Raw genomic sequence first — 25174 nt, forward strand, 5'->3', positions numbered from 1 at the left:
TGACTTGTGAGGGACCAAAAAATCCAAATAATTTGCTACAGTACCTACATCAATAGCACACAAGAATTTATGCAGCTTGAGTTATATCTAGTATTAGAGTAAGATGAACATAACGGTTCTTTTTCTCTAATAACTCATGAAACCCAATATAACTGATGTCTAGAAAGGATGAAGACAAACAATAGGACACTAGACTGGATGCTGTATCATCTTAATAGTTTTATTTATTTATTGTATTTTGGTGAATAATCAGAGCAGAGGCAGGTACACTGAGTGAAAAAGGAATGCCCATGACCTAGAAGTGGAAACACAAGGAGACAGAAAAAGAAAAAAGAAAACAACAAAGCAAAGCAAACTAACCAACCAACCAACCAAAAACCAAAACAAAACAGCAACAACAAATAGAAAAAGAGAGAAGGGAGCAGCTGAGCAGAAAATTTAACAGGAAGAAATGAAATGAAGCAGCCCTTTTTGTTTCATCATCCAAAATGTGAGGGAGTTTCAGAAAGATATATTTTTTTTTTAATATCAGAAATCATAAAATAAGTCTCTCAAAAAGCCTGATGAGAAAGATCTCCTGACCCTGGGAGAAAGAGAGTGAAATGATGGCATTGTGTTGTGAAGTACCTTCAGATGGTAGATTCCTGTTAAAAATGACTGAGCAAGATAGGAAATGTTGGCAAATAGATAGAAGGGATAAAACCCCAGATACAGAATGAAACCCCACCCTAAACGCATTGTACCAGCTGCTGACAGCTACCTCAAGGGTCTGTTAGCTCTTCTTAGGCAATGGCTAGCCAGCCTGCCATGCCAGTAACATATTATTAAATCAGATTGAATTTAATTTCACACACACGCATACATAAAAAACAAATACACATATTTACCAGACGTGCAGCTGTGCCTGATGTCTCCCCAGAAAACAAATGCCAGGATACATGCAGAATCCCCCCAATGAAAAGTTATGCTGGAAATGATTTGATTTGATGGGAAATTACTGTGTCATTTCCTTTTAAAATCTGTAGCACTCAACATGTAGTACCGTAATAGGCTATTTGCAAGAGCAGAGCAGGGCTTGTCTGTGTGGTCTTTTTAACGTCTTTTTGGTGACCCATGCCTCTTTGGCCACTGTAGAAGTAGGATTTTGCATTTAGTTTTCTTAGCGAGGGAGATCTGGCCTTGTATGTGGCTTGGGTAGCAGGTGTGATTCATCAGTAACATAACAGTGTATTTCTTAGAGCAGACAGGGCATAAGTGATGTAGATACAGTACATATTCAGTCCACACAGCTGACTCCATCTGTTGGTGCAAGTGCTGCAAAGCCTTTTAGGATATTTGAAGTTAGTGATTGCTATAAAGTGCAAGCAAATGAGTGGGCGCAATGTATTTACAAAGAGAGGGATGTGATACAAAATTTCCTACTACATTGGCATCCTTGATTTTACTAAATGTTTCAGGATACACATGATCTCCTTCTGCAATGTGTCTTGGGAAACGTAGTCCAGGAAGGAGCAAGCCTGATTAAAGGAGAAGGTGAAGGTTTGAGGAAAGCAAGCTGCAGCTTTCTGTAGGCGCAGCAGTGTCTCAGAACATGAAGTTTAATGTTGAATTGTTGCAGAAAGAAACAAAAGGTCTCACTTTCAAATTCCATTCTTGATAACATTTTGCTCTACAGAATAAAAAATGTTATCATTTATGTTGTCACCAAGACGAAAATAGATGTTGGCTCTCCTTGATTTGAAGCCTTAAACCCTTTGCCATCTCGAACATGGGTGTGAAACTGTGATCTCCCTTTTTATTTGTATCAGCTTTGCTGAGAGGCTGAAAGTGCTGACAGTGTGTCCCTAGTCCTTTGCAGACAGAGCAAGATTTACAAAGAATAGAACAACTTGGGAGCTTGAGTCATAGTATATTACAATCAATGTGAGTCTTCAATGGGATTTTGAATTATGTTATTATATTCTAGAAGAAATAATTAGTAATTTTCTGGACCCCTTACAAGGGAAGAAGGGAAGTGGTTTTTTTTTGTTTTTTTTTTTTTTTTTTTTTTTTTTTTGGCAGCTGTAGGAGCACAGCAGGGATTGGGAGCTGTGGCAGAGCCCTGGGGAGGTGATCACTGATTTCTCACTGCCACCGAGAGGCCCTTGCTGACTTTCTCCGTGGATGTGATCTTGTATGACACTGAGACTGCCCCCGAATGAGTCCTAGGGAGTGTTCTTATAGTGTCTGTCTTCCAAGTGAACGTAACTAAGGCATGGTGGCACAGCAGTTTGCAAACATTTTGTAGCAGGCTGTTGTTGTAGGCTCAGCCAACGATTCTGCATTTACCTCTGCTGGTCTGTAAGACAGCCTCTCAGATGAAGTGATGAATGTTACCTCAGAAAAGACATTTAAAACATGACTGAAGAAAGTAGATCATAAACAGTAGGAGACAATCCCTATACCTTAGGGGAATGGGCCAAGTGACCAGATGATTTTTCTTTCATCTGTAATATCCCTGAGTTTGTATAGTACTATTCAATTCAAGAAATCCCATAGCACATTGCAAGCTAAACCACGAATTACAGCCGGCTCTAGGGTGGATGGCTGTATCAATCAGTCAGGCTGTACACAACATGTGTACATAATGAGAGGAAGAGAAACATTATTATCATTATTATTATTGAACACATCCGAGTGCTGTATCCCATTATCTTAATATTGCCAGTATACACAGAAGAGCGAGAAAATGGGCAAGTTACTTAATATTGGTGAATTATGGTTTTGCTTCAGTTTGAACAGACTAGTTTAAACTAAGATATTAGGAGACAGAGCACTGAATTCTAGTGAACCTGATGAATAATATAATCATTATACTGTATTTAATACATAATTGAATTCTAATGCTATGTTTCAACTTTTTCTTCCTGTTCTGGTAAACAGCTGAGAAATTTATAACTTTATTCTTTTTGTATAAAGAAAGCAAATGCAGTTAAGGATACATGCTCGAAGAAAAAAAAAAAAAGTTAATATAGTGCTGGGTTTGTGTTTTGTTGCACAGAGTTGTACTAATAATTATGAAGATCCTTATAGTTTGCATATTAACTGTTACAGATTTGAAAGAATAATCATGAACTTTAATTATACAGAGCAGACTGTTTCATCTGCATCTTTCCTTTTCTTTCATCAACTGTGCTTTACGTATACTAACATCAGCATACAAAGCAATACTTACAGTAGTAAATTTGTGGGCATGCGTAGATTAGGGCAGAGACTTGCAAGCGTTTGATTAATAGGGAGTCTTTAACTTGCAAATACTCCAATTTCCTATCTTCTCTCATGCATCAAATATTGGGGAAATCTTGTTACCTGCTTATTCGATTGAATATTTAGAAGTACTGTTGAGGAAGTAATGTTTTCCTTCATTATCTACATATTTCTTTAATTCTCTTTAAAAAAAGAAAAGGGATGGTGCTCAGTATTGTTAATGATCAGAGTTGGGGTGTACCTCTTGTCTTCACTAAAAAAAAAAAGAGAGGAAAAAACCCACTCTTTACCCAGTAAAACAGCATTTACAAATTCAAGGTTTCAATTTGCAATTACTGATGTTTTGAACTGTTTGCTGCTTAGAATTGTTCCAGATTCAATGCAGGGAAATGTTCTGAGGAAAATTCACGTAACTGAAAATCCAACCCCTTTCTACTTGGAATTTGCAGTTCAGAGATCTATGTCCATTTCAGAATCAAAGGAAAAAAAAAAAAAATACTTCCAGTCAACTCTCCTGTTTTTACAGGCGATGATACCTGTGCATATTAGGTAAGGTTACCAAATATATACAAGAAAATTCAAATAGAGGCATGTCATTTCAAGCCTAGGCTTTCGAAGAAGGTGACTGCATTGGAATAAAGGCCCGAAGGAAGGACAGAGCAAGCATGAACCCACTGAATTTCATTGCCAGTGGCAGAACAGACACGGCTTTTGATTCCCTGCCCTCCGATGAGCGGTGCCTGAGCATGCCTGAGAGAACATGCACACAGTCCCTGTGGAAATTGCTGACCATAAATCTGTTTTAAGCCCTGAAAAATAGTGTTTGGAGTGCATGAGGTGCAGCAGCTAGACTAAGAGAAGAACAAGGGGGAGAAACAGCAAAAAATAGTGGGGAAAATGCATTTTATCTTAAAGCTTCTCTAAGAAGAACTGATATCACTCCCACTAACATTAAGTAGAGTAATCTCACTGCTTTCAGAAGGACATTAAGTAAGGCGAGGAAGGCTTATATTCTTATAGTGATTATTGACGAAATTGTTCAAAGAGTTTATTTGGAGAAAAACTGAGTCTTCTGGGTCTTGAAAGAAGTTAGGGAGACCGTTTTATGTGGTTGTATTCTCCTAGTGCATAACCCCACCGGCCAAAGAGAATTTGGTGGGCTTTCGTGAAGGTTCATCATTGGCAAGTGTTATTCTAATACCCAAACAGCTTCAAGGTAACATTTGATACAGAAAAATGTTCTTTAAACAGGATTACCAAAAGGGGTTGTAAAGGCTCCATTTTTCAGTCACTGCCACCATTTTTTTCTTAGTTTCTTTTTAGATATATATTTTGCATGTGTAGCTGTAGCAAAAATTAATCGACATGGTGATATTGCAGGCCAGTGCTGAGCATTTATCCTGAGCAAAGTCTGGCTAACATTGACTTCAGTGTACAGTAGCAGCATGTTTCTGCTGAATGGTGATATGAACCCTCCATCTGCAGATGTCAGCCTCCTAACGATCGTGCTGGTCAGGGCTGAACATATGGCTGCACAGTGTTTTTCAAAACTTGCTTCTGCTGGCAAGGATTGGCCTCTTCATGCTGTAGATTTTGTTTACAGTTAGGGAATGGAGGAGGAAAAAAAGGAGAAAAATTGGTGTAAATGATCTGTCTGCAGCAGTGCTTTCTCACAGAAACGTAGGGTTTTGCATCTGGCGCCTGCTCTTGCCTAGGTTACCCAGGAGAGAAAAGTGCTGTTGTAGGAGTAAAAAAAAAAGAATTGAATTAGGCAAATGTAATTTAATTGAAGATCAAGCCTACAAATAAGTTGTTATAGAGCCCCATGCAAATCTGCTGAGGTCATTTCATTTTGTAAAATCTGATCTGCACACACAAATGCACACACATTAACAACTATTATAAAAACAGCAATATTCTCTATTTACCAACTAATTTAGTCTGATGTGCACTTTTGAGTGCACAAGCCCTCCCTCAGGTCTGACACAGGAGTAGAGTTTTATAAATGCATTTTTGGAGCGGTAACTTTTGCAACCCTCATAATGAATTTTCCTGAAAATCATTGTTGGATATTTGTTCACGACATTTGCTGGCTACACTGAAAACTTATTGCCAATATCTGACATGACATTTGCTACTTCTGTTTCAGACCTGGTGGGAGCCTAATTCTCCCTACAGTTCCTTGCTTGTGCTTCTAGCTCATCAGGGCTGTAATACTGCTACCTCTAAAACCGTCTATGTGCAGACAGAAATAGAGTGTCATGCACAGCCCCGTGAATTCAGTTTTGCACTAACCTGACAGCTGAGTGAGTGAAGGCCTGTATCCCTGATCAGGTAACATTACCTGCGTAATTACAGCAAGCCCTTCGTAATCCCTGGCCATTAGTCCTTGCAGAAATCTACGGGCACCTCCAGCAGAAACTGTTAGCTTGTACTCCAAAATTCCTATCTCAGAAATATCTCTTTGCTCCCCTCAAGCAAGCAGCTTTCTCCTAGTGTGGGCAGTGTATTGGTAATGCAAACAGAGCAACAGCCCCTGTGTGGAGCATGATGTATGCTGGAGGCTCCTGTCCCCTTAGGCACTGGGGCTGGGGACAGCTCTCCTTATTCTGTGCTTTGCTTTGCGAATGAACTTGCTGAATCGGCGCCTGGGTTGTACCAGAACCAAGGTTTTGTGTGGGTGATGTAAAGCTGCTAATGTTTTCTCATCCGTCCCTACCATAAACTGCCTGTGCAGCACCAGTGCAGCTGAAAATTTGATCCCCAGTGCCTTTACTGATGTTGCTAATGAGGTTACCAATTAATGGCACCTAATGGTCTGTTGTAGCGGTGGTTTTGGTGATGGAGACAGCTGTCCTCTGGGAGCTGCGCTGAGACCATGAACTCATTTTGTATAAGCAAGTGAACAGCTGTTGCAGAAACATAGATGGGAGAGATTAGGTCACCCACTTCATCTCCCAGCCACCCCAGGGTTATTCCTTGCAGTACAGAGCAGGTGGAAACAAGTTTAAGGGACAAAAGCCCTTGCTGGAGTTGAACCCAGAGATCCAGACACAATAACACTATATCCTATTAGCAGTCTTCTGATCCATCTCATTCCCCTGACTTTTTGAAGTATTTTAGCCAGGCTTTTAAAGCAATTTATTATTATTATCATTTTAAGTTTTGTCACTAAACAATGTTGATCTGTGGTGTGGTATCCTCCTGGAACCTGATTACAGTATGTAACTCTTGGCACATACATATCACATTATTTATTTAAAAAGCTCCCCCTGGGAACACCCTTATATCAGACAATTATGAGTATTTGGAATATAATTCAAAAATACACATTTAATTTCACAGGCAGCACTTTTGGGTAATGAGTTGTCATCATTTAAACTTCACTTCAGTGTTAGGTTACTTTTGGCACACAGTAGTTGCATTTCATCAGTCTGAAAAAAGGTGGCATTATAGATCTACATTGCATTCCCCTACTGCTTGAATACCTGTAGCACATTTTAAAATATAATTATGCAATTTTTGAAACATCAAAGGAAAGTTAAAAGTTAATATTCAGTTAGTAGCTTTACCATTTCTTTTTGCTGAGCTGATGACAATGCCAGAGTTTGTAATTTAGAAAAATAATAAAAAAAAACAAAAACATATCAAACAGGACCAATCTAGGACCAAACCCCATTAATTTTAATATCCCCTAAAGTCAAAAAATATTAGAAGAGAATTAGTTGTTTTATCCTGGTAAACTTATTTGGGACAAACAATCATAACTATTCTCACAGAAGTGCTATATAGATACCAAGAACTGCTCCAAGACAAAAATAAAGCTAAGTTTTGCATATACTGTCATTTCTAGTAACTTTTAGAAACAAAGTCTCATAGAAATTAGTATGCAATGTGCTGAACTGTCAGACTGGGGAGCTGAAGTCCCCTATCTTCAAAATATCCACAAGTAGCAGATGACCCTTCCAGCTTCAGTGTAAGACTGAGACGGCAGTTACCCTGCTAAACTTCTAGCTATCTACTCTGTAAAAGTCTTCAGGTAGCTGTTAACAGTTTGTTAACAATTTATAATTGTTACATAAAACGTATGAAGAGCACATACACATGAAAAAGTGTTTAAAGAGACTGTCATTTCAGTATTTGTACTACTCATGGTCACTTCTGCTTTGATAGCTTGCTGTCCTTCTCTTTTGGGCCTTTAGCCTGATGATATATTTACTTTTTTTTTTTTTTTTTTTTTTTTTTAGTACAATTGAATAGATACAGAAAAATTACTACTCACAATAACATATTTGAACTTTTTTCTATTTTTTTTTTTTTTTTGTTGCTTCGCTAGGAGAAATCATATTTTATAGCTATCCTAATAATTACCTCTATGTTCAGTTTTACTTTCAGTCAAAGAATAACAGATTAGTGTAATAGGACAAATTTTCACACACTTTCATCATGTTTCTTGGTAGAACTGAAGCCTGGGCTGTTTTTTAAGCTTAAAAAGAGCCATTTCTTAGAATTCACACAATTATAGAAAATTCTGTTCCTCATTAGTCCTATAATGAATCACCAAGAGGGAATAAGTGTATTAAAACTTAGATCATGAATGTGAGCTCAAGCAAAAAGTTCAGATGATATTTGGCTATGTTACACTCCTCCTCTGTTTGGTTATCCTTCCTGTCCTAGCTAAATGTAGTACATCTCAGCTGCTTACAGAACAAAGGGTTTGTAAAGGGCAAGTGAAATCTATTGAATATTTTCAGAAATGTAATGAAGATAAAAAGAAAAGAAAAAAAAAAAAAGATTTCAAAGACAAAACTTAATTAGCTCTAATAGAAAACTAACTCACTAGAAAACAGACAGCATCCTTCAGAGAACAGGAAATAATACAATCTGGTAAATATTACATGTATATAAAAAAGAAATGGTTTTCACTTTGTCGTTTTAAATATAGACTTCTGCACAAATTACTTGGAAGCAGTGTAAGATCAGGAATTCTCCTCTATAAGGATAATATAATAATCTATAATTCTCTTGTTTAAAATGAAGAATTCATTGGTGAATTATAGCTAAATTCAAATCTATCACAAAAAAATTGCAATTTGCTGAGTTAATTTGCTTTCCCAGTGTTAGAAATAACCAAAAGTGCAAAGTGCAGTCTTCCTGGAGGTGTTATATTTTATCTTCCTTTCTTTCTGTATAGTTCTAGCTTTGGTTTAATTGGAAATTTTCCATACTTTTCACTAAAAGTGATGCATATGGGTTTATTGTTCCTATATTAAATATACCACCTCCAGATAGTTCTGTAGACAGAATACAGCACTAACTTGCTTTCTCTGTCAGGAAACAAATAAAAGCAAAAGAGGCAAGCTGTAATAAGACTAGTGATGAAGGCTTCATCTTTCATTTCAGCAGGCTAAGCAGGCAGGAATTTGCTAGATAGGAGGCAGGTAGAGGGAGTAACGTGTCAAATATGGCCTCCATGTTAGAATATGTGTTTGTTCAGCTTCTTTCCTTCTGCTCTCCCTGATCACACTGGGGCAGTGTGTGCCCCTCAGCTAGATATGTAAGTGACTTCCTCATCTATTTGGGTAATGTTCATCACATTACCCAAAGTGCAAATGTGAAAAATGGTGGTTGTACTAAAGAAGCTATGGCTGCATCTGCACTAGGATTTTGGTTTGGAAAAGGAACATGCACTTGAAACAGATCTCCTGATCTCACTCACTGCCTGTGCTTTGTTTTACCTCCAGTGCTTTTTCAGTGCATGAACTGGATACTTTCAGTACAAGAAAACTGGCATTTTTAACACATGTGCACCTGGGTTGCAACCAGTGGTGGGAGTCCACAGGGACAAGCCAGAGACCAGACTAATGCTAGGCTGAAATACATGCAGGATGGAATCAGCTCCTTGGTATCAATTGCTTTGCTTTACAGATCTGCTCCTCTGGTGCTGCTCTGCTTGCTTATACAGATATCACTCATGGTCTTTGGTTATCCTGGATCAAGAGACTTAACAAATAGTCAAATGCGGCCTGTCTTGTGACTCATTTTTATTCAGAATGGTTGTATGAACTTTTAAAAGCATAAGAAGAAAGAAAAAAGCCAAGTGTTAGTGTGCTGAGGCAAAACAGCATCCAGACCTTAGTTAAGAAACAGCTCTTAACTATGAAGTCTGCAGTCTAACCTCTGTCTGCTTGTCCATCCATAATTCTCCCAAGACAGAGAAAAAAGAAAAGTTTCTGTCCATCTCCAATATGGAAAGAGCTTTAAATATTTCTCTCAGAGACATTGGCCAAGTTATTATCCTGTTCATGCCAAAGGGACAAAGGGGATTCTGAAGATACCTCTGGAGGTACCTTGTCTGTCATGAAATCATTCCCTTTCCCATGTTACTACATTTCAGGGAAATAAAGGTGACAGACCTTCCTTTTGCTGTTTGGCAAGCTGGTTTTCACAATCCATTATCTGTAACTGCTAGAGCTTAATTTAATACGGTGAATGATTAATACCAAAAAGATGACCTCACCTGAAACTTCTTACTAGGACAGTCCTTTTAAGTGAGATCTTTTACATTCATTTGGCACTCAGCATTTCCTGTGTTATGATTTGTTGACAGAGATTTTGCTTTGGTGTTTTCCCATAATCTGGACCAGTCCAAGAGACAAAGGAATACAGGACTTATACTCAGAAATTATTTGGTCTCTCTTAGTATTTATTGGGTCTTTTAAGCTTCCCCATCAGGACAACAGAGGACTTTTTTTTTTTTTTTTTTTTTTTTTTTTTTTTTTTTTTTTCCCACCTAAAACTTCCATAAAACTTCTGTTCAGAAGAAATTCATAAGCTTTGTGTCCATTGTTTAGTTTTAGTCTCTCATCTCAAATGACGTATTAATTTGCCATTTTACTTCACTTAATTCTTTTAATTTTCAAGATTTATTTCCACAATAAAATTTGACTTGATAATGTCACATCCAAGCTTTTAGGTTTATACTTTATAGGGCTTATTACTCTAAAAGTTCCAGATAGAGGACTTGTCAGATGGTAATGGTGTACATCTACCTTAATGTAACTTTGATTTTTCTTGTCTCCATCTGCTGGTAGAAGATGATATTAGCTGTTTAAATGGATCATATAACGAGTAGCAGAAACAATACATTTCAAATAATAAATGCCCCTTTTACTGTTATAGACACCTCCCATTAGGAACTGGATAGAAACGATCAATTTATTTATTTTTACACCACTTAATAACAGCTAGAAAATGCTATTTTTTTTTTGATCTATTGTAGATTTACGCTGCGTTGACAGGAGAGTTAGCTATTCAAGTGAATATACTAATAACCTGAGAATTCAAATCAGTGTGCTGATGAAAATAGATTTGTTCGTTTCTATGGGAGCAAGAGACTTTCTTAAATGGTCATCACTCTTCTTAAATATTAATATTTTTACAGTTACTGAGCAAGCAGATAAAGGCAGTAACAAATAACGGGATTTTCAGTGTGATCATTTAACTTATTTCTGCAGACAGATATGTAAGGATTATGTTATACATAAACTATTGGTTCCTGCTAATGCTTATGATACAAAATTTTTCTGTATTCAGTTCAAAAGGAATGAAATACCTGCATACAATCATGTTGTTATGTATGAGCTAACAAGGAGTCTATGTTATATGCAGAAATTTTTGTAAGGATATATAGTGCACTCAGGGTACAGTGTTTCAGTCAGCAAAAGACTGCTGTCTATTCAATGAAAATGCATATGAAAGACAGAAAAACGTGATACTAGGCAGCAGAGGTGTGATGGCATGAATGTGCTTCACCTCTTCTGTAATCTAAACTGGTATGTGTCAGAAAAATGTTACACAAATATTGCAGCATTCAAAGGAGTCTTACATTTGTGTGTGATTTACTTAATGTAATTAAATATTTAGGTTGATTGTTATTTCCATCTACCCCTAATGATTTGTAGATGTTTCTGACTTTGATGTTTTTACAAGAGGTTTTTATAGATCTGCACATTTTATAAAACCACCAACCAAGCCTTTACTTTTATTTTCCATTTCCTTTTATCATGTGTTTATAGGAAGATTTTTCAAACATTGTAAAGATGCCAATAGTTATATTCATTCATGAAACAAGAGGATGTTTATGAGACATATTTCCCCCATGAAATTTCAACATGAGATGGTGCCAGGTATTCTCAAGCAAGAAACTACAAGCACTTTTGTTTTGGTGCTTTTAATTTTAAAGGCTTGTGTTAAATCCTCTGCAAAGTAACTGCTAAAATGACGGCCTTTTATTTAATAGATGTTTTTGCAGTTTGCACTAAGATTTTTATATGTTTGCATCATTGGCAAACTTTTTTTCCTCGTTTCTACTCTTGCTAGCCCTGCAGGTTCCACCTCAGTAAAAGAGATGCAAACATCATTGTTCAAAGGGATCCTTAGCAGTTTGCGAGAGGTGAACAACTGTCAGTAAAAGTCAATTCTGTCCAGAAATGTATTATTTATGTCGATGACTAGAAACAAATAAACAACCTAAATCTCAGTGCAAATACAATTTGTAGGGCTGAAAAGGAAAAGAAACATCTATTTATTTGTATCCTAAGCACATAGGAAGATGACTGACTAAAGATAGAAACAAGAAAAACCTGCAATGTAAAGAGTAAAACAAACTTTTTCACTGGTAGAGACTAAGCGTATTCCGGCTCCTATAAGGATGAATTGCATTTTGGCAGCACCTGCTACATTGATAACCACAGAGGAACATTGGAAACTGATTTAGAATAGGGGCATAACTCTGTGATGGCTGAAACAAATGAGATGACAGTCAACCTAAAAGATTTAAGAGTCTAAGTCCAAGTTTTGAAGAGAAACATTCAGTGAGGATTCTATCCTTAAGTCATTTTTGAAAGTGGGACTTGGGCTCTTGCCATGATGAAAAAAAAAAAAAAAAGCCTTAAAATACCCCAGTGATTTATAAATGTCCTTCTTGCTCTCTTAGAGCTGTTAGTACCCAAGCTGCTTTGAACGTGGTCTTTGAGCTTCTCTGTCATGGAGTTATCAAGAAGGGACTCAATTAATATCTGGTCTATCCAAGAGAGGATTTACTCAAACCATCCCTGACAGATACTTGTCCAACCTGGTCTCAAAATTCTCCTGTGACAGAGATCCCATAACCTCCCCAGGCAAATTGTTACTGTACTTGACTATCCACGTCTATAGTAAGTTTTTCATAATGTATAATGTAAATCTCCCTTGCCGTGGTCTAAGCCTATTACTTGTCCTGTCCCTTGTGGACATTTCATAGCCTTTCAGACATCTGAATAACATTATCATGTATTCCCTCATTCATCTCTTTTTAGACTTAGTTGAGGCTAAAAAAATGTCCCCTTAGGCACTGTGAAAATTTTACCCAAAGCCAGCTTATAAAGTAGAGCGGCTTTGTTAATGCCTTTATAAAATACCAATTTCAGGATAAAAGTGTAGTGTAATGGCACGTGGTATGAAAGTAATACAACTGCATCCACTTCATAGACATTATAGTTTAAATGGAGATTTGTGGTTGTATCATTTGCCCAGCTTTTTCCTTGCTGGGATGTCAGTACTGGGATATCAAAAGTCTTAGTAAATAGCTATCTCATTCTCATTCAAGCTACTCATCTGGTGTATTGGTTCTGCATTTAAAGTTGTCTCTGCAGAGTATTGCATTGTGCCAGATGTACTTCACAGCTTACTTGCAGCAATTCAGCACCTTTTAAACACTGCAGACTTTCTGAAACAGGGTCTACCTTATGCAGCACCATGCGGAACGAAGCCTGACCTACTCATTGCCCAGGCCCAACCAGACATATTTATGATGAAGTTAGGAGTATAGTTGCTAAGTAATAGTTCTGTCTTACCCTGAAGGAGTTTCCACTCAGTGTACATCATTTTTTCCTACCCTATTTGACTGACAAGATTTTAAAAGTTTGTATACATTTTCTGGCATTTCAATTAGAAGGCATGACATAGGGTTGTGTACATTTTATTTTTATTTTATTTTATTTTATTTTTTGGAAAGGAGTAGTGACGCTTGTTGTTTTATTCATCTGAAAGGAGAAACACAACTTGAAGAGCACATCCACATCATGTCTACCTGCCTCTTTGTGTCCAGTGAGGGGACAGATGGGACTACCAAAAAAGAGCACTGCACAGTATGGACACCAATAGCAGCAAAAAGAATTTTCTTTTTGAGGTTCTTCTTTGAATATGTTCTTAATGTTTATGTGTCAGTTCTGCTGATGTGGCATCTCAGGTTTTAAATTAATATCGTTGTAATGCCTTTCTCTTTAATTAAAAAAGAGAGCTCCCCCGTAGGAAATTTCCTAAAACAAAACTCATTAGTAATAAACAGATTAAATCTTTATCAGTTAATCAACACTATAAACTTCTGAGTGTTCTGAGAGTGGCGTGAGATAACACTGTCGTCATAATAAGAGCGTTTGAAATCATTAGGGATCCCACCGAGCTGTTTAGGTGGTGAGAAAATAATGATTGAGGATGGGTCCCCCTGCAGAGCTCACATATGAATTCCCCTAAAGATTAAAACTGCAAAAATCTGGATTTCGTGTTGCCCCATCTCTCTTTTTTTTTTTTTTTTTTTTTTTTTTTTTTAATACACAACAGTGGTGGGCAGTATCCAACAAATTCTTACTGATGCTGATACCAGAACCTGCCGTGGTGCCACAGAATTGTCATGCAGGTGGTTAGTGAAATTTTAGGAACTGCTTATGGGATGGGAGTCTCTCCATAAGGGCTAGGTGACACTGTTGCTTCCTGAGGTCTAAATACAAAGACTGAACAGGACTGCAAGTGAATTGGCCATTCTCACTTTATTCCTCAAAAACTTATTTTGTGCTGCAAAACACAGCCTGCTTCATAGCTGCTTGCCCTGGAAAAAAAGATTCCCAGTTCTTTCCCCTTCATTAGAACTGAATCCATAGACAGCTGTAAAACAAAAAGCCCTCATATAGATGGTCCAAATTGAACTATGCTGATTAATCTCAGAGCCATGGGGGACTCTTTCTATTTAGAAGCCTTTAGCTACTATGGCACTGTCAGTTTTGGAAATCAGTTGGTAGATGTCCTCACTTTTCTGTCATTCATTCCAATCTGACATCCGTGTTCAAAAGCACAAATCTCAGAAATACCTCTTTCTTTTCCTCTTATTGTGGTATGTCTTCATGCAGTACATTTTCAAGCAGGTTTTCTGGGGCTAAATTGTTTATAACAACTTCCTTTGTATTCATAATTACAGTCAGCTCTGTCACCTGTGAATTAAAACCTTTTATTAAATACCTTTATGAAATGCTAGGTACAGATTTACTGGGAGGGGAATGAGAGGATGAAAGAGCTGTTGCATTCTTATTAACAGCCACATAATGCATTTGTGTGCTACGACTGGGACTGCTTCTGCCTTTGAATGTCATTTGTGCATTTGGAGAAACAAACACGGATACTTTTTGTTTCATTTTTGAAATAATGAAAGATCACTTTCTGTCAAGAAACCAAATGCCCTGGCTTGGCAAAATGGACCGTTTGCAAGGGATAGTGTCATATGATCCTTCTGATCATACAACTTTTTTACCTTACTATTTCTGTCATTCACAGACATGTCTGGGTGACCTTCAGATCTCAGAGGAAGGTCTTTAACTCCTTGCTGAAAAAGGAGAATGTGTCCCATGATTATCACCACTTACCTATTCCTCTCCTCCTTACTTTTTCCTTTCTCTTTTTTTTTCTTTTCAGGATGGAGTAGGTGTAGATGAGAAGCTGTCTTTACGGCGGGTAGCCGTGGTAGAAGATTTCTTTGACATTATCTATTCCATGCATGTTGAAACTGGGCCTAATGGAGAACAAATCAGAAAACATGCTGGACAAAAGAGAACGTATAAAGCAGTAAGTAAAAAAAAAGACAACAACCGATCAACTAAAAGTAAACAATAGTCTCTAAAAGTGTGAGTTATTTGGGCTTAGTCACATGGCTTGCAATTTGTGTTTTCTGTTTTTTGTTTTATTTCTTTCTTCCAGCTGGATTAGTACCGCAGCCTTCACCTTCAAATTTATGTCTGAGATCTTTCAATACTGCACGACAACATACAGTTTAGAAATCAGGAGGGCCACACATCCTGTGCTATAAGGGCCAGATGCATTGGCTTCAGTAGAGATGTTCTTACTGGTACAAGCAGAGATTTTATGCTTTCTATAATGGTTTGACAATTTCTCTAATAGCTCGATATTAATTCATTGCTATTAATAGGATGTATTCTGAAAGAAGACTTATAAGGTATTGTCACAACTTTGCTAAATAAGGTGCTGTACTTCAGCATATGAATGAGGTTTCCTTATAGTTTCTTGCTGCTGACTAAGTATTGTTTTTGGCTTAATGGTATGAAAACTTGTAACTTGCTGAAATTGAAAAGGCCAGACAGCTACTAGGTACAATGAGAGGAGTGTTGAGAGGGCAGCTGCCAAATCTGTATACACTGGCTGAGTAGAAAAAAAAAGTATTATTTCTAAGATTTTTAATTGTGTTTTATTGCTTGAACTAAACAGTTTGGCCACTGCCATAAAATATTGGTAAGTAGCTTTTGTGTTTAGTGGCACAAATATAAACACTTTGCTTATGTAGAACTGACAAAACATGTACTACTCCTTCCCATGGTGCCTGAGATATGCATGCTTCCTTAGACTCCAATGGCCGATCCTTCATGCACAGGGATGTGATAGTGCCAGGCAAACTGAATGGCTGAACCTGGTCCACCTGCCCAGCTGTTTACAGCTGCTGGACCTTTTCCCATGGCTCCAGAGGGATGGAGCTGGCAGGGGACTGTGCATGGGGTCCTAAGGTGATCTGTCACCCTGAATACAGTGTTCTTAACCTTACAATCAACTTGCAGTCATGCCAACTATTTTTAGAGAAATGCAACCAAAATGTATTGGCACTCCATGTTTTTCTATCCATATCTCAACATTTAGCTAGAAGAAATAGCTTTCTTTCCATTACTGTCTCTCTCCCGGATGTTCCACCCCCACCCCCCCCCCACCCCCCCCCAGGTATATAACAATCTTTACTATGTATCTCTGAATCCCTTTACAAATATTTTATTTATAGGCTATTTCAGACAGTTTGTTGTGTGATAAGCTCTTGGCAATGCTCTTTATAATTTGTTCCCGGCAGTATTGACCTGAAAGTAGATGTATGAAGGAAGACACCAGTCATCTGGGTGTGCTTTGTAAGGCTTGGAGTGATATTTCAGGATGAACACAAACTGTCTAAATTAATTTTCATCTAACACCTCAGCCATTTTTATACTTGGCACTGTGTTTTAGAAAGCATTAGAAAAGTAATATTTTCATTGACTTTCTATTTTGTTTTACTTCAGTAAGCTGTTCAGAGATATAGATCTCAAACTTTGTAGAATAACATATAAGTGTAAGGAATGTTGCCAAGTATAAATAGAGTGCTTCAAGTCATAATCCTACCAATGCATAGGACATGTATAATATTTACTATTATAGATATTTATAAATAATATTTACTAATGTATAATATATACTAAGTATAATATTTACTGCTATAAGAATCTCATGATTCCAGGACAGATAAGAAATTTTTTTATTGTGGACAGCATGAAAGACAAGTAGTGTAATTTTCATGAGAACAATTTGTGCAGATTCAATAACCTACACCACACTCTTCATGTGATGTTAACTTTTATTTTAATTGAGACATGGGTTTACTACATTGCTATGAGCAGATAATCAAGGTGCCCAAATAGAAATTTCTATATCATTACCAAAGTCTGTAATATTTTTTTATTCATTTTATTGCTTATTTGTTTGCTATGGGCATTGAGTCATATTTCCCAAAGATAGGATTTACATATATAATTTTAAAGCATTTCCATAGATTAAAAAGAAAAAAAAAAAAAAAAAAAAAAGAGAAGAAAAAATGACTGGAATTCCATGCAGTATCTCCTTCTGTGATGATGCTGCAGGAAAGAGGTAGTGTCTTGGGCAACTGTCTTACAAAAATTGTACCCTAAGAGCTTTATAAATCAAACTAAAGTACTTTGGCGGGGTTTAATTTTATTAAGTGAATTGGAAACAAGATTAATTTAGTCTTGTTTCTTTATTCACAAGTCAAAAATGAATCATCCTTAACATCTGTAAATGTATATAACATGCATAAGCCTTCACCAAACAGTTTGAGTTAACAGTTTTTACAGGAAGGGTTGTTTGCAACTGTATACTATAACTGCTATTTGTTATTCATAATTCCTGGCATGGAATTCCTGGCATTCCTCATATTTGTAATTCCTGTATCACATTGCCTCTGCTCTCTGACTGGATAACTGGAATGTTTTATCAGAAAAACAATTGGGAGAAACCCACCCCACTTTTTATACAAAATTGCTAAACTTTCAAAATTCATAAATACTGTCATGGATTTTCAGTACCTGGATATTTCTAAAAATATAGATGGCACAGCCCTAAGAGTTGCAACATAGTAATTTCAAGTAATTAATTTGCTTATATATGTATGGATCTCTATTTTCAATTGTGAACCTGCTCCATTCAAAATTTTGAACAGTACTCAAGCATGATTAAAAAGATAATGAAATTGTCAAAGGTAACTTAATTAACCACTGCATTTATATGGAGTAACACATTTGGAATTGGTAGTGTCTTCTCATTTTTGATAAAGTGTCACCCCAGGTGTTGGAGTGCTCAAATTTGTCAGTATTTCTCTCTGAAAACATGTTCAGAACAGCTACAGGCTCAATTACAAATCTCTATTCTATAGCGACTTGTTTATATTAACTGTGTGGAAATGAATTGTGTTTTTGCAACTTATTTCTGTGGACTTCCTCCAGGGGTGCTGCACAGGAAGGTAAATAGTTTGTGGTGCTTGGTACCTCTAAAGGAGCAGTATATTGGAAGGAAGCTTATAAAATTTTCATGGTACAGAGATGTACCAAACTCAAACTTTAGGATTTATTGGCACAAATTTTAAAAAATATTAGGAAGGCATTTGTTATTCAAACTTAATCTTAAGTTAATTCAGTTTAAGATTAGAATAAGGTCCATTTTTTTCTTCTCTGTACACTAATACAAGAGAAGGGAATTGTACATACTCTGTGTGGAAGACGTGGTAGGGTAACCTTGAAAATATATGACAAAGGGTGAACTTCCCATTTAGCTAGCAGGTTTCATGCTCATTTCAAGTGCTTGACTTGTATACGATACAAAACTGATGGGCTATGTTCCTTGCCAGAATAACTGTACTTGTAGGTAGACTTACACCAGCAAAAATAAAGACCTGACTTTGATACGTAAAATGAAATCAAGAGTTGTTATGCTTTTAAATTACATCCAGAGTGTTGCAATATTGACATTCATCAAACTGAAGGAGTACTTAATATGCATTTATAATTTTGGTTAGTTCTGTGGTTCCCAGGGAGGGCCTTGTCTGGGAGATGATTCCCTCACAAAAGCAGGATATGAGACACAAGGCCAGGCCAAGTCTGCGGCTCAGCAGGAGGACAGGTGACTAGGAAGGTGGAAGGAGAGTGGCCCTTGGTGCCAACGATAACAGCAGTGCTCAAACAAGTGCCTTGCCTGTCCTGTTTTCCACAGATCTTCTGGGCTACCATGCTCCACAGATGGTGGAGTGAAACACATGGCCTAGAAGAGCTGGTTGAGCAGTCAGGAAAAAGTGCAGAGGATCCTCAGATGGGTGGCTCTGCTCACACTCATGTACAGCTCAGTGTCCTAGAGGAACTACTTTGCTTTGGGATAGAACATTTTTCTCTCTGTCCAAAAGGACTGTTTGGATGTGTGTAGGCATCAGACCCTGAGTGGAAGGGTGCGGTGTTGGAGCGGAGACAGGAATATACAGAAAAGAAATGTTCAGGTGAAGAATTTGTAGGGCTTAGTGGGAAAGATGTGCAACAAGTGCATAGCTAGCTTCTCTGTGTCTTTGTTGAGCTACATATCTTGATTTACACTATTCAGATGTATCTAAATTTTAAATTCAAGTTTTGAGGAATTGGAAGTGGCAGCAAATGGGAAAGTTGTGGCTGCAGTAGTAGTAGAGTGTAAAAGTCTCAAGCTGTTAGGACACCTCTTTGTCACTCACTGCAAACCAGGAAAAAACAGTAGCCTTATTATTTTTTTCAAGAAATGCTGTTGTCTCTATTCTGAAGAAGGGAAATATCTCTGCCTCCTCCCAGGTCCAGCTCTGAGGACAGTTAGGCCAGACTTAGTGGTCAAGCACTGTTTTTAAGAGTAGATTTTACTTTTCTACAGTATTCTTAAAACAAAACAAAACAAAACAAAAATAGATTTTTATGTTATTTAAACAATAAACTATGAATAATAAATCCCTCATCTTAGCGTATTACATCTCGACAAAGCTTCCTATCACTAAGTGAAACGTCTACCTGAGAACAGATAGTGCAAGTTTTGCAGCCACCTTAAACACCTGAAATTCTATGCACTTGAATACTTTTACCTGTGAATCTGATATCTGCCTGTTGAGCCAGCATAGCCACAGTGCAAAGCCTTGAAACATTGCAGCAGTGAACTTGAGTTGTGAATGAGGGTTGCGATGTCTGAGCAGGGGAAATAGGTCGGTTAATAAAATTCCCAGCCCATGAATGAAAAAAGAGCACTAAGATGATGAGCTGGAAGGGAAGTAGGCATGCAAAACATGTGGGAGATATTTATGTGTCAAGGGAAAGTAGCTAGAGGCAAGACTCTGATCAGAAAGGTAGTACATAAATATATATCATCTGAGGAATAACAGGACTCTCTTAGGTGTGGGGCAATATCTGGGGTCCTGTTCTCCATCTTGCTCTTACAGTAATAAATATTTTTCTGTCAACCTAAGAAAAACCTTGAAATCGTGAAACATGACATGACTTTTTTCCACCCTCAAACCAAGAATGTGCTTGTGAGTCCCCTCTAATTACCACACTGAACATGTTTTCCTTGGAGAAAAAAAATAAAAATCACAGGTTGCATTCCCTTCAAGTCCTTCCTTCCCTTCATCAAACAGGGTTAAAGCAGGTTTGTGCCCTAGCTGGTCTCCATCCAAGGCAAACGCTATATATGGGAAAGCAGAAGACTGTGAGGTTTGTGTAGGGCCTTAGCACACTAAAATACTTGGATCCACACTACTCCTTTGTGCAAGGCGAAACATCCAAGCCCTGTTCACTTTTTTTCTTCTGACTTGTTCCTGCTTTCTTGCAAAGGGCAAGCTTTGAGTGTCCTGGCAAGGAACCAGCTAACATGTGCCTCCCTCTCAGAAAGCTGGTCTTTTTACACGGGAAGGGAGTGGAGCTGTGAAGTAGAAGTTGAGTATGAGAGGGACCAGCATTTTCCACAATATAGCAGGGTAGTGAGCTCTTGATAAAACCCCCAGCAGTAGTATATCTGCTTTCTTACATCAGTCTTCTATTCTGACCTCTTGCTTAGGAAAGGAGAGGACTTTCCTTGGCTGGTTTGCCCTCCTGTCATCAAGAAACCAGTTTCTGCCACCTGGTTTGATGGCTCTGGGCCCAGGACAGATTTCCATCCTCTCTCTCTCTCTGTCTCTCTCTCCTCTTTGAATTCTTCTTTGAGTCATCTCCCTTCACCTCATTACCCTTAATTAAAAAAATATACATGCACACCAAAAATTCTCTCTGTTCTGACACATCGTATCATCCAGACTACACATACATTCTCCATGTTAATGCTTTAGGGGTTAATAGGTTCACTTGCAAAATTTCACTCTCTTTCCTCACACTTGTCTTTCTGACTATGCCATATGTGTCCTAAAATCTGCCTTTCAGTTTAGTGCTCATTAATTTTCCAAATAAAAATGGAGCTCTGAAAACTACATCATCACAACGTCCTGCAATTAAATCATCTGGACTTTGGGGAGAAAAAAGTTAATTTTGCCCATTTTCTCTGCCCGCAGTAACACAAGGGGAAGGCAACATAGTTCTCATAGACATAGGCATACTTCACTTAGCTCCAGTGTAAAACAGATTACATGGTCAGGTACTGGATTACTTCCCTCATAGTAGTTGTGTTCTGCATAGAATCCAATAGATAGCACATAGACCAATTCCAGATTTAGAAGGACTTTTTTGCTGGGTGAAGTTTTGGAAGGGTTGATATATGTCAAAATCTGTTGGACTGTAGACTTCTTATGAACAGTGGAATAAAGTCATAAAAGTTTTAACTCTTATTCTACTGATGTCAACTATGTTTTTATTGTCCTTTGTGTTCAGAGTTAAAACAAAATATATCTAGGCCTGCATGGACTATATTGTTAGGGAATGTTTTGCTTCTTAACCTGTAACTTTTGGGGGTAAACTAAACACTTATTATTTTGGCACTCTTTGCTTAATGCCCCAGAAGTCTAGTTTCTTCTTCATATTTTTTCCCCCTTTACAATATTAAAAGCATTCAGCTGTAACAGCTATACCTAGCACACAACACCTAAACATCGGCCTGCTCAAATCTGCGTATTTTCTGGTTTGTCCATGAACTGGAATACATCCAGATACAACGCATTTCTACAAAGGAACAGAAGATGTACTAATGTGCAATAAAACCTCCAGTAAGAATAAGGAATTATATAAGGCTACTTCTAAAGCATCACATTTGAAGAAAGCATGTGTATAATTTGTTTTTTAATCAATCCAAGTCGTATTTCCCTCTTTGGATGTACCTTGGGATACTTTATCAATACGGTAAATTGGATGCAATCTGGGATGTTATATCAGCATGACAAATCAGTGCTGCATGTTCTGTGGTTGGTAGAGACATATGCATGACCAGTTTCCCGTAAATGATAGCAAATATATGCCTGTCTGCATCATGAGTGTGTGGATATAAACAATGTAATATCCCCCAATTCAATTAACTTTTCTACCTTTTTTTTTTTTTCTTAAAATGTAAAAGCACTTTTTTTTTGTTGTTGCTTGTTTCTTTGTTTTGTTTTTAATAATTGCATTATGATAGTATTATTTTATTGCAGGGCATCACTGAATGATATGGCCTGGCTATATTTTTGTTAGCTAACGGCCTTGAGAAGAGAACTAGGAGCAGTGCTACAGAAGGCAGTGAGAATAGGACTGGGTCATTATTGCTTTCATTCAGACAGAATAGAGGATAGAAACATTTTTTTTTCTGATGAAGTCAGACCACTATTTCAGTGTAGTTACTTACAAAGTGTCATAGGCCTCCCCATTTTGCTCTGAAAAACATGCAAGCCAGCTCCATGAACTACATCAGTCCAACCTTGATCTCAAGCTGATAAACTCCACTTAGAGGTAAAATACAATATTTTATGTTCAACCTTGTGTTGATTTTATTAGAGATCTTCTAGGCCACTTTTGGTGCTAAGCCAGCTGGTTCAGAGCATAGCCAGAGCTAGCAAGCTGCTATCTCCATCTTATGGAGTAGATGTGCCCTTCTTCAGTGAGAAAAGCAAACAGGAGTCTGCACTGCTGGGGGGTGTGAGTTGTTTTTTTTTTTTTTTTTAAACTTTCTGCCACTGAAAATTGAAAAGAGATTTTTTAGATATATTCAAGAAGCAAGATTAAGGAAAATTGTAGGTCATGTCCTCTACATATCTCTTTTAACTTGATATGTATTGTGTTATGGCAATTTACACAAGCTGAAGTCTTGGCCTGAAAATGATTAAAGTGATTGATTCAAACTACAAAGTAAACAGGGGAGGAAGTTGGTAAAAACTGATGTTATTTAGGGAAGGGCATCCTTAAAACTGTGTTGCAGTGGGAGGTTGGAGACACAAGCATCTGCTGTGTGGAAAATTTAGTTATAAAACCTGGTTCCTTTATAGTCAGTAGAGCATACCTATCAAATCTGGGACTTAGCTCACTTGCTTTCCATGGAGGATTTTCATCTTTTCTGAGCAGAAATGGAATTTCGACAGAGATGTTTGATTAGAATAAATGGAGCATTCCTATCAAATGCAGGCAACTAATGAATCCATGGGTAAGCTCCATTAATTTCAATACAGTGTTAAATGTGTTAAATGTTATGAGAGAGAGCTTGCTGCATATGTGCACTTAGCAATTTTCTTAATGCTAAGTTCCATCTGATTTTAAGTAAGTTCTTTCATTTTATATTCCATAAAGTCTGAGTATAACCAATGTTTTCAAATCTAGAAAGGTAAATAGGCATTTGTTCAGTGGTACAAAAAACAAAAACAAAACCAAAAACAAAACACAGGTAAAATGATCTGAAATATGTTTGGTAGGATCTCTCATTCAGAAGGGATTTCATTTAGTGCCTGCATTTTCAGATAAATTGTTTTTGGCCCAAGGAAAATCTATACCAGTTCTTCTCACAAAACAAATTTTGCTTTTAAAATAATCCCCTTCTTTTCCCCCCAAATGCACTGATCTCTGTGGTGACCAGTGACAGGACCCGAGGGAACTGCATGGAGCTGGGACATGGGAGGGTCAGGCTGGGGGTTAGGGGAAGGTTCTGCACCCAGAGGGTGGTTGGGCACTGGGACAGGCTCCCCAGGGCAGTGGTCACAGCACCGAGCTGCCAGAGTTAAAGAAGCGTTTGAACAATGCTTTCAGACATAGGTCTGATTTTGGGGTGGTCCTGTGTGGAGTTGGGAGTTCAGCTCAATGGCTCTCGTGTGTCCCTTTCCAAATTAGGATATTCTATGGTTCTATAATTCTATGAAGATTTCTGTTATATATTAAACAAACAAACAAACAAACAAACCAAACAAACAAAAGCAATAAACAGCCTGACCAACAATACCATGAACAGGATGGAATAATTCTTATTTTACAATGCGTAATTTCCCATGTTTTTCCAGACCAAACTCATGTCACATCAGGAAAGCACTAATTTAAATTCCACCTATATTTCAAAATACAATGTCACTGATGAATTTGGTCCATGGGGTTTCAGGAAATTAGACTTTCAACACAGACTAAATAGGTGACAAACAGGTCAAGAGGAGTGTAAGAGGGACAAAGTAGATCATTCACCCTGCTCTTAACATCCTTGTGAAGAGCACAAGCTTTTTGCACAATATTTAATCCCATTTATATCCAGTTAAAGGAAAGTATCTTGTCCTTTCTGTATGCACACTTTCATACAGTCCACCTCCATCTTTCTGCACTTCCTACGTAGACTTGGATCAACATAGCCTCTTGATAGGAAACTGAATCCTGCTGCAGGTTTTGCAGTTAAGGAATACAAGTAGATATCAGTTGATTCTTCTTTTAACCTCTCTTGCTGGGACTTTGTCTTTTTGGGGGAAACACCTCTATTGCAAAACAGTCACCTTGGTTGGGAAAAGAAGGACTAGAGATTCTTCACACTCGCATTGTTCTGTATATATATACATCCTGTAAAATGCGAGTGTGTAATAGAATCACAAAAAAGCCATGGCTTTGCCTGGCAATGTCTTGAAAACATCTAAGGTTGGAGATTCTTCTGTCCATCTGATAAACCTGTACCCTAGCCTGTTAATGGAAAAGTTTTTCCTCATGTCCTGTCTGAATGTCCCAAGCCACAATTGGTGGTTGTTGTCAATGAAGTTGGTGGCTAAAACTCTGAAGGGTTTCTCTCCACAGTTCTTGTAACTCCAGTTCAGGTAGTTGTGGGCTGCAATTAGATCTTTCTCTGCCTCATAACTTACTCTTTGTCACACAAAACAAATCTACCCCCCTCAAATCAAATCCAAGCCAGTTGCTTTGGGCTTCAGCTTCTGTGGTGGTCTGCCACAGGGCCTTCTCCTGCTTCTGAGCCACCTTCTTGAACTGTGGAGGGGCAAACCAGACGTGACATTCCAGCTGCTGCTTTACCAGCACTGAGTAAAGAAGTATAATAACTT

The 25174-nt window shown here is 37.7% G+C and overlaps 1 protein-coding gene across 6 annotated transcripts in view; it reads left to right on the forward strand.

Moving 5' to 3' along the window:
* NOL4 (nucleolar protein 4) overlaps positions 1–25174 on the forward strand; it is a gene marked incomplete at its 5' end in the record, with an annotated part of 192084 nt that overhangs the window by 17589 nt on the left and 149321 nt on the right. For 4 of the 6 annotated variants that reach the window (XM_082754280.1, XM_082754282.1, XM_082754284.1 and 1 more), the window contains one exon: positions 15031–15180. In XM_082754280.1, coding sequence (XP_082610406.1) covers positions 15031–15180 — 150 coding nt within the window. Of the gene's footprint in view, positions 1–15030; positions 15185–25174 lie in introns of all 6 variants that reach the window. The other 2 variants (XM_082754281.1, XM_082754283.1) reach the window with 1 other exon arrangement.

Source organism: Aythya marila (assembly GCF_965140915.1).
Source record: "Aythya marila genome assembly, chromosome: 2".
Taxonomy (NCBI): domain Eukaryota; kingdom Metazoa; phylum Chordata; class Aves; order Anseriformes; family Anatidae; genus Aythya; species Aythya marila.